General features: G+C 43.0%; 1 protein-coding gene across 1 annotated transcript in view; it reads right to left on the reverse strand.

Moving 5' to 3' along the window:
* The window catches only part of LOC140194032 (cytosolic carboxypeptidase 3-like), a 73,231-nt gene that overhangs the window by 15,646 nt on the left and 41,598 nt on the right, over positions 1–15,987 (reverse strand). Inside the window, exons 11-13 of the mRNA XM_072251372.1 lie at positions 15,225–15,338; positions 13,749–13,833; positions 8,004–8,061 (exon numbers count right to left, since the gene is read on the reverse strand). Of these exons, the coding sequence (XP_072107473.1) occupies positions 8,004–8,061; positions 13,749–13,833; positions 15,225–15,338 (257 nt within the window). The remainder of the gene's footprint in view (positions 1–8,003; positions 8,062–13,748; positions 13,834–15,224; positions 15,339–15,987) is intronic.

The raw sequence follows: 15,987 nt of genomic DNA on the forward strand, positions 1-15,987 counted from the left end.
CCTGGATGTTTTGATCTCTGCTTGAACTTTGATGCTAACTTGGGATTTGTTACTCAATTAATATCACTGTGTGCACAGTACTGGGTCTGCGATTGGATCCCTGCTCCAGCATCCTGACAGGTCTCTAACTTATTTTTATTTGCCTTTTCTAATGAATAGTAGTTTGATTAGGCCACTGGAAAATGCTGAAAGCCTGTGAATGCTCCTTTTTAAAATCTCACTCTTGGACCTGTGATTTGTCTCTTCTGTCATTCCCAATTTGATCAGGTTGTTGGGGAAAATGGTGAGAGCTTGCAAAATTTTTTTTTTTTTTTTTAAAAACTCTCACTTGCAGATCTGAGTTTCTTCTCTCCCTTCTGAGTTGATTGGGCTATTGATATTGTACCAAGGTACAGAGTTCAGAATTCAGAATCACTGAAATTTGTTGTTTTGTGGTAGCAGTACTGTGTAAGACACTTCAAAAAATTACTATAGGTTGCAATTTTAAAAAAAGGAATAAATCACACAAGAGGAATAGAAAGATTGTGTTCAAAGGTTCATGAATGTCTCAGAAATCAAATGGCAGAGGGGGAGAACCTGTTCTAAAAATGTTGAGTGGGTCTTCAGGCTCCTGTGGGTCCTCTCTGATGGGAATAATGAGAGCACAGGTCCTGGATGGTGAGGGTCCTCAATGATGGATACTGCCTCCTGAAGTTGTCCTTGGTGGTGGGGAGAGTTGTACAGGTGATGGAGCTGGCTGAGTTTACAACCCTCTGCAGCCTCTTGCCATCCTGGTGTTACAGTGAAAAGCCTCTCTTGCATACTCTTTACTGATCAAATCATCATACAGTGAGGTAGAACAGTATAAAACAATAACAATGCAAAATAGTGTGACAGCTGCAGGGCAAGTGCAGTGCAGGTAGACAATAAGGTGCAAGATCTTAACAAGGTAGATTCTTTGGGTCAGAGTCAACCTTGTACGAGAGGTCCAGAGGGAAATGTACAGTTGCTGTTTCTGGCTGAGAACTTTCATTGGGGCTGGGTCATCATTTTGCATTTTGTTTCCTTTTTACTGCCTCTGTAATTCTATATGGTATGATATGGATGACAAGTAAAGAAAAAATTGTCACTGTTCCTCATTACAGGTGACAATAATAAGCCAATTACTAGTTACCAAGATTAATGGCAGCAAAAACTGAAATTATGTTTACCAGACTTTGGCAGAGCAAAACTGAGGCTCATTATTAGTGATTTTTTTAAAAAAATTCATTAAGTCCTGGAGGAATCCAGGAGAAACATCTTTACTTTGGAATGCAAAGTTGAAGAATAAAACTACAGGTACTGAAATAAATGCAAACAATGCTAGAAACACTCAGCATATCAGGCAGCATCTATGGAGGGGGTTGGTGAGCTGTTAGATGAAATATACTTTGTCACAAAGTGGGTAAAAACAGAAAAATGGTGGGTTTTCAGAGCAGAGAAGTGGGATGGGTAAAATAAATGAAATATCTCTGATAGGGCAAGACCAGATGTCCAAAACTGGCAGTTGAGGTTCAGACTAAGCATATTTGGCTATATTGTCACTGTGGGATGTGTCCAACAGGCCAGATTATATGGAAAAAGTCTTGTCCATGCTACCTTCTCAGAAGTACCATCAGGCAGAAGGTACAAAAGCCTGAAATCTCACACCACCTGGTTAAAGAATAGCTATTTTCTTTCAACCATTCAGTTCTTGAACCAAGCAGCTCAATCTCGATCATTACCTGAGCATAGCAACACTATGAGCACTTTGATTACTTTACACTACAGTTGACTACCTCTGACATCCATCCTATACTTTCCCACAATCAATTACGCCCCTCAGTTTAGCCATTTCCACCCAGGGAAAATGTCTCTGGCTGTCAAATCTATCCATGACTTTATCATCTCTACACCTATCAAGCCACCACTCATCTTCCTTCACTCCAAAATGAAAAGCTGAAGCTCGTTCTATCTATCCTCATAAAACATGCTCTCTAATCCAGGCAGCATCCTGGTAAATCTCTTCTGCACCCTCTTTGAAGCTTCGCCCCCCTTCTTATATTGATGGAATCAGAGCATAACACAATATTCCAACTGTGGTCTAACCAGAGTTTTGTCGGGTTGTAAGCTTACCCCTCAGCTCTTGAAATCTCTTCCCAGACTAACGAAAGCCAGCACACCACAAGCCTTCTTAACCTCCTCTCAACTTACACAGTAACCTTCAGGGATCTATGAATTTGGACCCTAAGATTCCTCTGATCCTCCACTCTAAGAATCCTGCCATTCACCCTGTATTCTGCGCTTGACTTTAACCTTCCAGGGAGAATCACTTCACACTTTTCCAGACTAAGCAACAAGATTTCCACACTAGCAGAATCGTTCATGTCCTTCTGTATAATTTCTGCTTTTCTTGTGAAAGCTATCCATCTGATGTTCTGTGCTTGTGTGCAGTGAGTTTTTCATTGCACCTGTGCAGACATGGACTTGTGCACGTAACAATAAACTCAAATTAGACCTGGTTGTGCAGCTTGTTCACCAAATAAATAAACATAAACTTTATCTTTTATTTGTCACACATATGTCGAAACATAGAGTGAAATGAGTCATTTTTGCATCAAATCAATTCAGTGAGGATTCTGCTAAATAGCCTACAAGTGTTGCTACGCTTCCAACACCAACATACCTCACTAACCCTAGCCAAACATATTTGGACTGTGGGAGGAAACCAGAGCACCTGGAGGAAACCCACATGGTCAGGGGCAGGAATTGAACCCTGATATTCTGCAGCTGGTGCTGTAAAGTGTAGCACTTCTACGTGACCGAACTGTGCATAATGAATTCAAATAGAAGTGAGATGAGGTCAGACTGTAGGTATTGGGGGAATATTCTTCTGGGTGACTGATAACCAGTGTTAGATGTCTGAGGGTGATAATTGTTAAGTACATGTAGCAAAAAAAACCGCCACCCTGCAGGTTGATCGGATTATCTACACCCACCAAATATTGAAAGGCCTAGATACAGCGGACATGGAGAGAATGTTCCCATTAGTGGGAGTCTAGGACCAGAGTTTAATTAGCTTGGCACAACATCATGATCCGAAGGGTATATACTGTCCTGTGTTCTAAAGATTAAAAATAAAGATTGTCACATGTACATTGAAACATGAAAACATGTGTCATCCGTGTCAATGACCAATACACTGAGGATATGCTGGATCAGCCCACAAATGTAGCCACGCTTCCAGCGTCAATGTTATATACTGTCAACTTAATAACCCTAACCCAAACACCTTTGGACTGTGGGAGGAAACTGGAACACCCGGGGGAAACCCACACAGTCACTGATCTGTGAGTGAAATTACTGAAAGCAGCATCGTGACTGGATATGGTAGTGAGAATGTTGATTGTATTTGCATAAAGTGTTACAAGTGGTCTGGAGGAAGTTTTCTGTTGTGGAATCCATATCACTTTCTTGGTAAATTTCAAGGATTATTTGGATTGGCATCATAGCCAGCACAGGTATCATGGGCTGAGGGGCCTGCTCGTGATACGAACTATTCTATGGTTCAATTAGTTATCAGCTAAACTTAAGTTTCTTGCTGCCCTTATTTTTTTTTAAAAAAACTAACACAGATTCTACAGATGTTGGAAATCTAGAGCAACACACAAATGGTGGAGGTCAGACAGAGAGGCTGAGACCCTTCTTCAATCCTCATGAAAGGTCTTGGTCTGAAATGTTCGAAGTAAATTTATTATCAAAGTACATCTATGTCACCATATACAACCCTAAGGTTCATTTTCTTGTGGACCTACTCAATAAATCCAATAACCATAATAGAATCAGTGAAAGACCACGCCACCAGGGTGAACAACCAGTGTGCAAAAGACAAGAAATTGTGCAAATACAAAAAGAGAGAGGAAAAAGTAATAATAATGAATAAGCAGTAAATTTTGAGAATGTGAGCTGAAGAGGAAGGGAGTCCATTGGTTGTGGGAGCAGTTCAGTGATGAGACAAATGAAGTTGAGTGAGGTTATCCCATCTGGTTCAAGAGCCTGCTGGTTGAGGGCTAATAACTGTTTCTTAAACTGGTGATGGGGGTCCTGAGGCTCCTGTACCACCTTCCTGATTGCAGCAGTGGGAAGAGAACACGACCTGGGTTGGCTCTTTATTCCTCTCCATAGATAATGCCTGACCCTAGCACTTTGTGTGTGTTTCTCTGTACTGTGTTCAGTTCTTGTCACCTACCTACAAGAAAGATATCAAAAAAAGTTGAAAGAGTATAGAGAAGGTTTACGAGGATGCTGCAAAGTATGAGGGTCTGAGTCAGAGGGGTAGGTTGAGTAGGTTAGAACTTCATTCCTTGGAGTGCAGGAGAATGAGGGGAGATTTGACGGAGGTTTATAAAATTATGAGAGATATAGATAGGGTAAGTGCAAGCGGGCTTTTTCCACTGAGATTGGATGAGACTGGAACTAGAGGTCATGGGTTAAGGGTGAAAGGTGAAATATTAAGGGGAAACCGAGGGGGAGGTTCTTCACTCAGAGTAGTGAGAGTGTGGAATTTCAACTTTATAGGGAAGTTTGGATTAGTGCATGATTAGGAGGACTATGGTCCAGTGTGGGGTGATGGAATTAGCAGAATAAAAGTTTGGCACGGACTAGATGGGCCAAAGTGCCTGTTTCTATACTGTAGTGCTCTATGACTATGACTAATTGAAACTCTAATGTCTGGCAAAAGCAGCTAGTTTCAGGATAAACATACGTCACCTTATTTTCTTGAGAGAGGCTGATTGCTCCCTGCTCTGGTACTGGGCACACCAGTCGAAGCCAAGCACACCACCTCCTGATGGTCAGGGTCTCTGACTGGCCCTCTAGACTGCAGCAGTTCATCCGAGTTTAACACATGCTCTGGATCTAAGGTCCCAGAGGTGGGTTCATTGCTGTAAGAGATCGTTTGAAAAAAGTACACCTTGAATCAAGGATGACAAGGAGGCCGTGGATAGTGTAGAAATTTGTCATAGGTTACAATGGGGCGCTAACAGGATGCAGAGCTGGGCTAAGAAGTGGCAGGTGAAGTTCAATCAGGAAAGTGTGAAGCGATTCACTTTGGAAGATCAAACTTGAAGATAGAGTACAGGGTTAATGGCAGGATTCTTAACACTGTTGATCTTGGGGTCCACTGTTCATAGGTCCCTCAAAGTTGCTGTGTAATTTGATAGGGAGGTTAAGAAGGCACATTGTCTATTGGGCTTCATTAATCAGAGCATTGAGTTCAAGAGCAGGAAGGTAAAACCCCGATTAGATCACACACCGAAAATTGTGCTCATTTCTGGTTATTGTTATAGTCATTATAGGAAAGATGTGGCAGTATTAGAGAAGGTGCAGAGATTTAGCAGGATGCTGCCTGGTTTAGAGAGCATGTCTCATGAGGGGAGTTTGAGTGAGCCAGGGCTTTTCTCTTGGACTACAGGAAAATGTGAGGCGACTTGACAGAGGTGTACAAGATGATAAGAGACATAAAATCGAGTGGGCACTCAGAGACATTTTCCCAGGGTGGAAATATCTGATATAAGGAGTTATAATTTAAGGTGATTGGAGGGAAGTGTAGGGAAATGTCAGAGGTAGAGTTTTTGCACAGAGAGTGGTAGTGTGTGGAATGAGCTGTCAGGGGTGGTGGTACAGGCAGATATGCTGGGACATTCAACGGACTCTTAGATAAACACATGGATGATAGAAAAATGGAGGGCTATGCTTGAGGGAAGAGTTACATTAATCTTAGCAACACACATCAAAGTTGCTGGTGAACGCAGCAGACCAGGCAGCATCTCTAGGAAGAGGTACAGTCGACGTTTCAGGCCGAGACCCTTCATCAGGACTAACTGAAAGAAGAGCTAGTAAGAGATTTGAGAGGGGGAGGGGGAGATCCAAAATGGTAGGCGAAGACAGGAGGGGGAGCGATGGAGCCAAGAGCTGGACAGTTGATTGGCAAAAGGGATATGAAAGGATCATGGGACAGGAGGCCTAGGGAGAAAGAAAAGTGGGGGGGGGGGGACCCAGAGGCCTCCTGTCCCATAATCCTCTCATATTCCTTTTGCCAATTAACTGTCCAGTTCTTGGCTCCATCCCTCCCCCTCCTGTCTTCTCCTATCATTTTGGATCTCCCCCTCCCCCTTCCCCTCCAACTTTCAAATCCCTTACTCACTCTTCCTTCAGTTAGTCCTGACGAAGGGTCTCGGCCTGAAACGTCGACTGCACCTCTTCCTAGAGATGCTGCCTGGCCTGCTGCGTTCACCAGCAACTTTTATGTGTGTTGCTTGAATTTCCAGCATCTGCAGAATTCCTCGTGTTTACATTAATCTTAGGTTAGGTTAAAAGGTTGGCACAACAGTGTGGGCTGAAGGGCCTGTACTTTGCTGTGATATTCTACATTCTAACATATAAAAACATTCAGAACCTGCTGGAACGCACAATAGGTCACTGACGTTGAGTAAAAGAGTTGGGACGTCATGTTAAAGCTGTATAAGACTGGTTGCACTACACTTGGAGAACTGTCTGCAGTTATGTTCACTGTACTATAAGGAGGATATGATTAATTTATTATTTATTTAGAGACTTTCCATGGTCACTGGCCCTTCTGCCTCATCGAGCCCGTGTGGCCCAATTACACCCACTAATTAACCTACTTTGGAACGTGGGAGGAAACGGAAGCTCCCAGAGGAAACCCATGTGGTCATGGGGAGAATGTAAACATTTCTTACAGACAACCGGAGGAATTGAACCTGGGTCACTGGCACTGTAATAGTTATGCTAGTCACTGCGCTAATGAGCCACCCCTATCTAGAGAAGGTGCAGAAAGATTTAGAAAGATGTTGCTTGGACTAGAGGGCACAAATTCGGCAGCGCATCAGATTCGGCAATTGCGCTCGTGAATATGCCCGTGACAGCTAATTATTGCTTCATTGTGATTGTATTTAACTCCATTCATTCTGTCATAGTATTTGTCGAGACTTGGACATGGACATAGCTACACTTCGCTTCCTGAATCCTGCCTTGCTTGAGAAATTCGACTGTTGAGTCAACTAAATCTGAAGACTACCGGTGCTCACTTAATTCTTAGTTGTTCTTTTTAGCCGCAGTGTAGGCTTCGTTTTCCATTTGAGAGTTTTAATTAACGGCCATTTGGCCTAGTGTTTGTTTGCCTTCCCTGTAACATTGTTCGCATTAAAGCCTGTGATCTATGAGTGTCTCACTCCGCACTCGGGTGACAGCAGGAGAGGCTGGACAGGCTGGGACTGTCCTCCCTGGAGTGAAGGAGGCTGAGGGGTGACCTTATAGAAGTTCATAAAATCGTGAGGTGGAGGGTCAGTCTTTTCCCCAGAGTAGGGGTGTTTAAAACTAGAGAGCATGGGTTTAAGTTGAGAGGGAAGAAATTAAAGGAGACCTAAGGAGCAACTTTTCTACACAGAGGACATGTGGAACAAGTTGCCAGAGAAAGTGGTAGAGGTGGGTAAAATGATGACATTTAAAGGATATTTGGACAGGTAAATGGATATGAAAGGCTTAGATAGGACGTGCAGCAAACATGGGCAAGTGGAACTAGCATCTTGGTCAGCACGAACCAGTTGGATGGAAGGCTCTAAGCCTGTTCCATTTGCCTGAATTTGGCTCACATCGTTCTGAACCTCTCCTGTCTACATTCCCCATAGTAGAGACAACAAAAGCGACATGTGTTTAGGGTGGGGAGAAGAGGTTTTGAAGGGGTATCAGGAAGGTTTTTTCACTCAGAGGGTGGATGGAATCTGTAACTCACTGCCTGAGGAGGTGTCCTGTGGATTAATGGACATCAGGCAGTTCAGCCCATCGAGTCTGCCCCACCGTTCCATCACAGCTGATTTATTATCCCTCTCAACCCCAATCTCCCGCCTTCTCCCTGTAACCTTGTGCTTTGAACTTTGTGTAGCTACGAAGTTGCCCTGGTACTTTCCACCAACTGTTCTACCTACCTGAATCCATCTGATGCCAAGAGGGACGCGGGCACAGCGAGAACATTATAGATGGTGTCTGAGGAAGAGAAATAAGATGCAGATCAATAAACAATTTCTACCTGATCACAAAAAAAAACTGTAGACTCTATCTGCACTTCCTTCTGTCTCAAGAAAACAGCCAATATAATCAGCGTTTCCCTCCTACCCCGGGCATTCTACCTTCTCCCCACCCCACCCACTTCAGACAGAAAATACGAGGACTTGAGAACATGTACCACCAGGCTCGAGGACAGTTTCTATTCTGCTGCTTTAAGATTATTGAACAGACCACTTGGTGGGCTCTTGACCTCACAATCTAATTATCTGTGGCCTTTGCACCTTGTGTCTGCCTGCATTGCTCTTTCTCTGCAACTCCCACTCTATTCTGCATTTTGGTATTGCTTTTCTTTTTGTATTACCTCAATGTACTTATAAAGGTACATTGGATGTTCTCTATCTGGACGGCATTCAGACTTCCTGAATGGCCTGGTAGCATAGCAGTGCAATGTTTTACGGTGCTGGCAATCACCGATCAGTGTTCAAATCCCACCCTTGTCCGTAAGGAGTTAGTACGCCTTCCCGTGACTCCGTGCGTTTTCTCCCACATTCCAAAGGTGTACGGGATGGAAAGGATTAGTGAGTTGTGGGCATGCTATGTTGGTACCAGAAGCATGGTGACACTTGCAGGCTGCCCTCAGGCTGTGTGGGTCATAGATACAAAAAGATGCATTTCCCTATGTTTCAATGTCATGAGATTATGAGACCATATAACATAGGAGCAAAATGAGGCCACTAGGCCCATCGGGTCTACTCTGCCATTCCATGATGGCTGATTTATTATCCTCTCAACCCCATTCTCCTGCCTTCTCTCCGTAACCTTTGATGCTCTCATTAACCAACCTCTATTTTAACTAAACTCAATAACATGGCTTCCATAGCTGTCTTTGGCAATGAATTCCACAGATTCACAGCCACCTAGCTAAAGAAATTCCTTCTCATCTCTGTTCTAACTATTCTGAGGCTGTGCCCGCTGGTCCTGGATTCATATCCTCTCCACATCCGCTCTATCTAGGCCTTTCAATATTCAATACGTTTTAATGAGATACCCCCATCATTTTTCTAAACTCCAACGAGTACAGGCCCAAAGCCGTCAACCACTCCATATGCGTTATTCCCTTCATTTCCAGAATCATTCCTGTGAACCTCTGTCTATTGCACAATGGCTATTTGTCAGCCTTTGTTGTGCAGTTTTCCATCGAGTCTATTGTGTTCCTTTGTATTTTCTGTGAATGCCTGCAAGAAAAAGTACCTCAGGGTTGTGTGTGGTGACATATATGTACTTTGACAATAAATTTACTTTGAACTTGAATTTTTGAATTGATTTTTTAGGGTAACTTCTTCATTCAGAGGGTAGTGTGAATATGGAAAGAGCTGCCTGTGGAAGTGGTGGATTTGGGGCCGATTGCAACATTTAAGGGAAGTTTGAATGAAAGGAGTATGGGAGAGGTGCATGTCGTAATAAAATCCAATTAGTAACTGAAACTGCAGAAAGTCATACCCGATCCCAAAGGAGGTCATCCCTAATCCTCGAAACAATCGCTCTACGATTCTTGCTTACTGTTTCTGGGCATCCTCCACTTCTTGCTCTCCACTTGGTTGAAGAAAGGAAACTTTGTTTTCCCAACAGGTAAGAAATGAACTGGAAACTCAAGCTGGTGCGGCACCAGAGAAGCTGTTCCCTTCCTTGTGTTGTCCGTGTTCGGAACCAACCTAAATTCTAATGGGTGAAAGAAACAGTCTTACTTCTATTTGTTTCACAGACTCTTAATTTTTCCCAGGCTTTATTATGCATTGTTCAGACCACACTTGGAATATGGTGAGCAGTTTTGGGCTACTTAGCTAAGAAAAGATGTGCTGGCATTGGAGAGGTTCCAGAAGAGGTACACAAGAATGATCCCAGAAATGAAAGGGTTAATGTATGAGGAGTGTTTGGTGGCTCAGGCCTGTTAACCTGGAGGTTAGAAGAATGGGGGTTGGGGGCGGGGAATGGGGCGGATCTCACTGAAACTTCTCAAATACTAAAAGGCCCAGACGGAGTGTACCTGGAGAGTATGTTTCCTGTAGTGGGGGAGTCTAGGACAAAGGGACACAGCCTCAGAATACAAGAACATCTCTTTAGACCAGAGACAAAGAGGAATTTATGTAGCCAGCGGGTGGTATATCTGGAATTCATCGCCGTAGACGTCTCTGGAGGCCACGTCATTGGGTAAATTTAAATTGGAGTTTGATAGGTTTTTGATTAGCTAGTGTGTCAAATGTTGCAATGAGAAGGCAGGAGAACAGGGTTGAGAAAGATAATAAATCAGCCATGATGGGATGGAGCAGATTGGATGGGCCAAATGGCCTCATTCTGAGTCTACGGTACATCTTATAGATATTATAGATATCTAATTCTGAGTCTATGGTACATCTTATAGATATTATAGATACCTAATTCTGAGTCTACGGTATATCTTATAGATATTATAGATATCTAATTCTGAGTCTACGGTATATTTTATAGTTATGGTCATATGCATGAGAAACTCTTCTATTCATTTTCTGAACTCAAATTAATTTCAGCCAGTCTTTAAATACAGTTGGATCCCTATACTCTTGCGATCTAAAGGTTCCTTTTGGAGTCAAGGATGAGGCATAAAACTTGTTGCTTATGACCATTTTATTAAATGTCACAAGAACAAACAAATAAGAGCGGAGAGAACAAAGGAAAAAAGGGAACAGTCATGGTCATCTCATAGTCAGACTTGAGAAAACAAAATTTCCCGTGATAACAATTAACCCATAAAATAGACAGCTTCAAGTAGTGAGACAGAGTGAAATCGATGAAGTTTCTAGAAAAATACAGAGACAACTGTATCGTAATTCCTGGAAAATTCACTAAACAATTACATGTATATATAGTAGGTGATTATATAAAAATACAAGCAAACATAGGAAAGTTAAACTACAAGAAAAGTAACAATTCTACGGCTTAATCCAACAATATCAATCTTTTAAATGAACTCAAACCCAGGGCAGACTAAACAAATAAAGGTCTCTTTTAACACGAAGTGCTGGAGGAACTCAACAGGTCAGGGGGGTGCAGCTGTCAGAGGCCTCTGTACTTGGAGCGATCTCGAGAGAGAGAGAGTCTGCTGATTCTCGATTCAGGGGAAGTTGAAATAAGCAATGCTGGACGTAGTTTTGGTGGTCTATAGATCATGGTCCCTGGGGACTTCCTATTGCTTTCATGGCAGATGATGGGGGATGAGGCTTTTTGCTGGAATAGGTGGGGGCAGGGGTGTTGGTGCTTTGCTTCTGCTTGTGCGTGGGGGGGAAGGGGGAATTGGGGTTCTAACTTTTTTTTCTGTCATTCTTTGGGTTTTTTCTCTCTGTTTCGTGGATGTCTGTGAAGAGTAAGAATTTCAGGTTGTATACTGTATACATCTTTTCCACGGATGCTGCCTGACCTGCTGAGTTCCTCCAGCGCGTTGTGAGTGTTGCTTTGACCCCAGCATCTGCAGATTATTTTGTGTTTACTGTATACATTCTCTGATATTAAATTGAAACATTGATATTGAGTGATGGGGTCCTTGATGGATGCAGCCTTTTTGAGGCATTACCTTTTGAAGATATCCAAAGAGCTTCAGATATTTGTGACAACAATAAACCAATACCAATACCAACTGGAGTGGCGAGATGGCGAGTTGATGGATCAAGACCCTTCATCTGGATGCAGGGTCTCAAACAGAAATGCTGACTGTCATTTTCCTTCCACAGATGCTGCCTGACCTGTTCAGTTCCACTGGCGGTTTGTTATGGCAACAGGCTATAGCATATTTAAGATCAGCTTTATTTGTCACATGTATCTCGAATCATCAAAACACGCAGTGAAATGCGTTGTTTGCGTTTATAATGAACACAGTCTAAGAATGTGCTGAGGGCAGCACGCAAGTCTCACCATGCATGCTCACCACTTACTAACCCTTACCCATACGCCTTTGGAATGTGGGAGGAAACTGGAGCTCCCAACGGAAACCCACGTGGTAACAGGGAGCGCATACAATCTCCTTACAGACAGAGGTAGAAATTGAACATCGCTCACTGGTGCTGTAAAGTGATGCATTAACCACCATGCCACTGTACTGCCCACAGGAGTAATGATGGGCCATCCAGCATTTTGCACCTGGATTCCATGCCATCAGGGACCAATTATCCAGTACATCTCAACCTGTATCAGAATCAGGCTTATTAACACTGTCTTACGTAATGTGAAATTTGTTGTTTTGTGGCAGCAATACAGTGCAAAGAGACAAAATTACTATAAATTACAAAATAAATAAATAGCGCAAAGAGAAAGAATTTGTAAGGTTGTGTTCATGGGTTCTGTTCAGAAATCTGATGATGGAAGGGAAGAAGCTGTTTCTGAATCACTGAGTGTAGGTCTTCAGGTTCCAGTACCACCTCCCTGGTAAGAAGAGGACATGTCTCAAATGGTGAAGGTCTTTAATGATGATTAATGCAATATTCCTGCTTTTTCCATACACTCCCTTAATGCCTTCAATATCTAGAGATCAACCTGTTTCCTTTGTAAGTATATATCTTCAGTGACTTCCAGGAGTCTCCATTGCAAGCTGCCTCCATTGACACAAAGCAATGCATTTCACTCTATGTTCTGATGTACATGTGATAAAGTTTATCTTAAATCTTAGAGCAGTTCAGCACAAAAGTAGGTCGTTTGGACGACCATGTCTGCGCCAACCAAACTAGTTCCATCTGTCTCCTTTTCCTGCCTGTTCATGTACCTGTCTAAATTGCTCTTAAATCATATCTAGATACGATAGGTTATCTTGCAGGTTGAGTCAGTAGTGAAAAAGAAAGGTACATCGCATCTGGAGTTTCTCCAGTTAGCAGACAATTTCCTCCACGCCTCTCTGACATAGTGAGGAATCGCATACAGCAGTGGTTTGCCACATTGTCTTCTGCTGGGTGAGTTTCCAAACAGATCACCAGCTCGTAACCCAGCATGGATGGAAAGCGTGCAGGGGAGCCGGCTGGATTCGAACTCGGGACCTTTCATCCCAAAATCCAACGCTGATGCCACTACGCCACCAGCCGGGTCAGTAGTAAGGAAGGCAAATGCAAGGGTGATGTTAGCATTCAGTTCAAGGAGGACGAGAATGTAATGCTGAGGCTTTATAAGGCATTGGTCAGACCACACTTGGAGTTTTATGAGCAGTTTTGGGACCCTTATCTAAGAAAGGATGTGCTGGCATTGGAGAGAGTACACAGGAGGTTTACAAGAATGAAAGCATTGTCTGTTGTATGAAGATTATTTGATGGCTCTGGGCCTGTACTCGCTGGAGTTTAGAAGAATGGTGGTATGAGGTGGGTATGGGAATCTCACTGAAACCTACCAGATATTGAAAGGCTTGGACAGGTTGGACATGGAGAGGATCTTTCCAATAGCTTGCAGATGTCACAACGGTTGGTGATGTTGTGGATAGTATGGAGGGTTTTTCGAGTTTACACTAAGACATTGTTAGGATACGGAGCTGGGCTGAGAAGTGGCAGATGGAGTTCAATCCATGCTAATTTGTCCTATTCCATGGCAACATTTCCTTTGATATGGCATTTTACACAATTGATGTTGCTGTTACTTTTGCTATGAGACAAACCTCTTACTTTTTGTGGCGCAGTGTCGTTTCACAGATACTTTTCCAGATAGACGGTCATCACACAGTGAACTTTCGCTCGGCTTGCACGGATCCTGTGAAATAGAGTTAAGGATAACATAAAGAATGGGGAAATTCTCTACCATTGAGCACATCTGTAAGGAGAGTGTCACAAAAAAAACTGCATCCATTAACAAGGGCCCCCACCACCCAGGCCATGCTCTCTTCTCACTGCTGCCAATGGGAAACAGGTATAGAAGCTATAGGTCCCACACCACCAGGTTCACAAACAGTTATTCCCCTACAACCACCAGGCTCCTGAACCAGTGTGGGTAATACACTCACCTCAACACTGAACTGATTCCACAACCTATGAAGGGTCATGATGAAGGGACTCGGCCTGAAAGTTCGACTGTTTACTCTTTTCCATAAATGCTGCCTGGCCTGCTGAGTTCCTCACACATTTTGTGCATATTGCCACAACTAATGGACTCACTTTCAAGGGCTCTACATCTCTTGTTGGTGATATCATTATTAATTTGTTTGTTTTAATTTCGACAATGTTGTCTTTTGTGCATTGGTTGGTTGTCCGTCTTTGTGTGTAGCTCTTCATGTGTTTAATTGTATCTACTGCGAATGCCCACGAGAAAATGAATCATGGGTGGTATGTGGTGACTTATACATGCTATGATAATAAAGTTGTTTTGAACTTTAAACTTTGGAAAAGGTCCCTAATGTATTCCCATCCAATAATCTATAGTGAAGCCAGCACTAAAGCACAGGAAACATGGTGAATTATGTGCGGTTCTGGTTACCCCATTACATGAAGGATGTGGAGTTTTGGAGAGGGTGCAAAACTGGTTCACCAGGATGCCAATGGTGTAGTGGCATCGGCACTGGACTTCGAGGCGGGTGGTCATGAGTTCGAATCTGGCCGGGTCCCAACCTGGGCAGCAGCAGTCCTAGCAATCTACTTCCGTACCTTGCCACAAAAACCCCCTGGACAACTACACTATCCATAGAGTCGCCATGAGTCAATGAAGACTGGATGGTTCTCAACAACAACAGTTAAAGGAGAGATTGAATTGTTCCATCTGGAACATTGGAGACTACACCACCCCCTGGCTAAAGAAATTCCTCTTCATTTCTGTTCTAAAGGGGCGTCCTTCTATTCTACAGCTATCCTCTAGACTCTCCGACTAGACTCTGTCTAGACTCTCCTACTATGGGAAAAATCTTCTCAGGTTCAGATTCAGGTTTATTTCTCACACATTCATCAAAACATACAAGGACACTACACATTCTGGCATTAATATCCACTCTGTTGGTTTTTTAATATTGGATGTGACACTCAATGTGTCAATGAGATCCTACATGCCAATGAGTACAGACCCAGAGCCTCATACGTTAACCTTTTTATTCCCAGAAAGTCTTCACTAGGTTGAATGTGTTCACTGACATGTTAAAATGGCAACATATAACTTACTTTGACAATCGTGTCTGAGTCTGGCTCACTATCATGTTGCTGGGAGGTGCGGTTCGGCAACTTCTCAGCTTGGTCCTCCGCAGATGTCTCGGGAGTCTTTGCTCGTGAAGAAAACTGAAACACAAGAAATGATGAAAAGACCTACTTACACTCGGCTGTGGCTAACAGGGTTCACTTGTCTCCCTGTGGATAGTATTCAGTATTAACCATACAAGGGACGGTTTAAAGCAGGGGCTTCCAACATTTTTATCCCCTCCCTCCCTACTGCATTCCATCCTCCCCCTCCATCACGACCACACTCGCCCCTCCCCTTGGTTAACACTGTACCTTGTGATGCTTCTCAGTGCTCATTGCCTTCCGAATCAAGTAGGAGGTTTCTCTCTCCCTTTTGGTTTTCAGTTGCTTTCTTCTCTTCACCAAATTCTGCTAAAGAGGAAGAGGATGAGATGCTTTATTCCATACAGAGGCTGCATTCAGAGATTTTTTTTATCAATGCCTGTTCATCCCTCACTCGTCCCTATTGATCTTCAGTGTAAAGTTTCCGTTTCCACAGGGAACGGGGAAGGAGAATTGGGTGGAAATGGTTTTGCTGTTGATCTGTTATTATTTTCACATGGATGCAGTGAAAAACTTTTTGTTTGTGTACCATCAAAGACAAATCAATGCCTACAGTAAGTATGTTAAGGTAGCAAAACGAAATTTAAAAAAACAGTGCAGAATATTGTGTTACATATACAGAGAAAGGGCAGTGCAGGTAGACAAA

The sequence above is a fragment of the Mobula birostris genome, chromosome 1 (assembly GCF_030028105.1).
Source record: "Mobula birostris isolate sMobBir1 chromosome 1, sMobBir1.hap1, whole genome shotgun sequence".
NCBI classification, from domain to species: Eukaryota; Metazoa; Chordata; class Chondrichthyes; order Myliobatiformes; family Myliobatidae; genus Mobula; species Mobula birostris.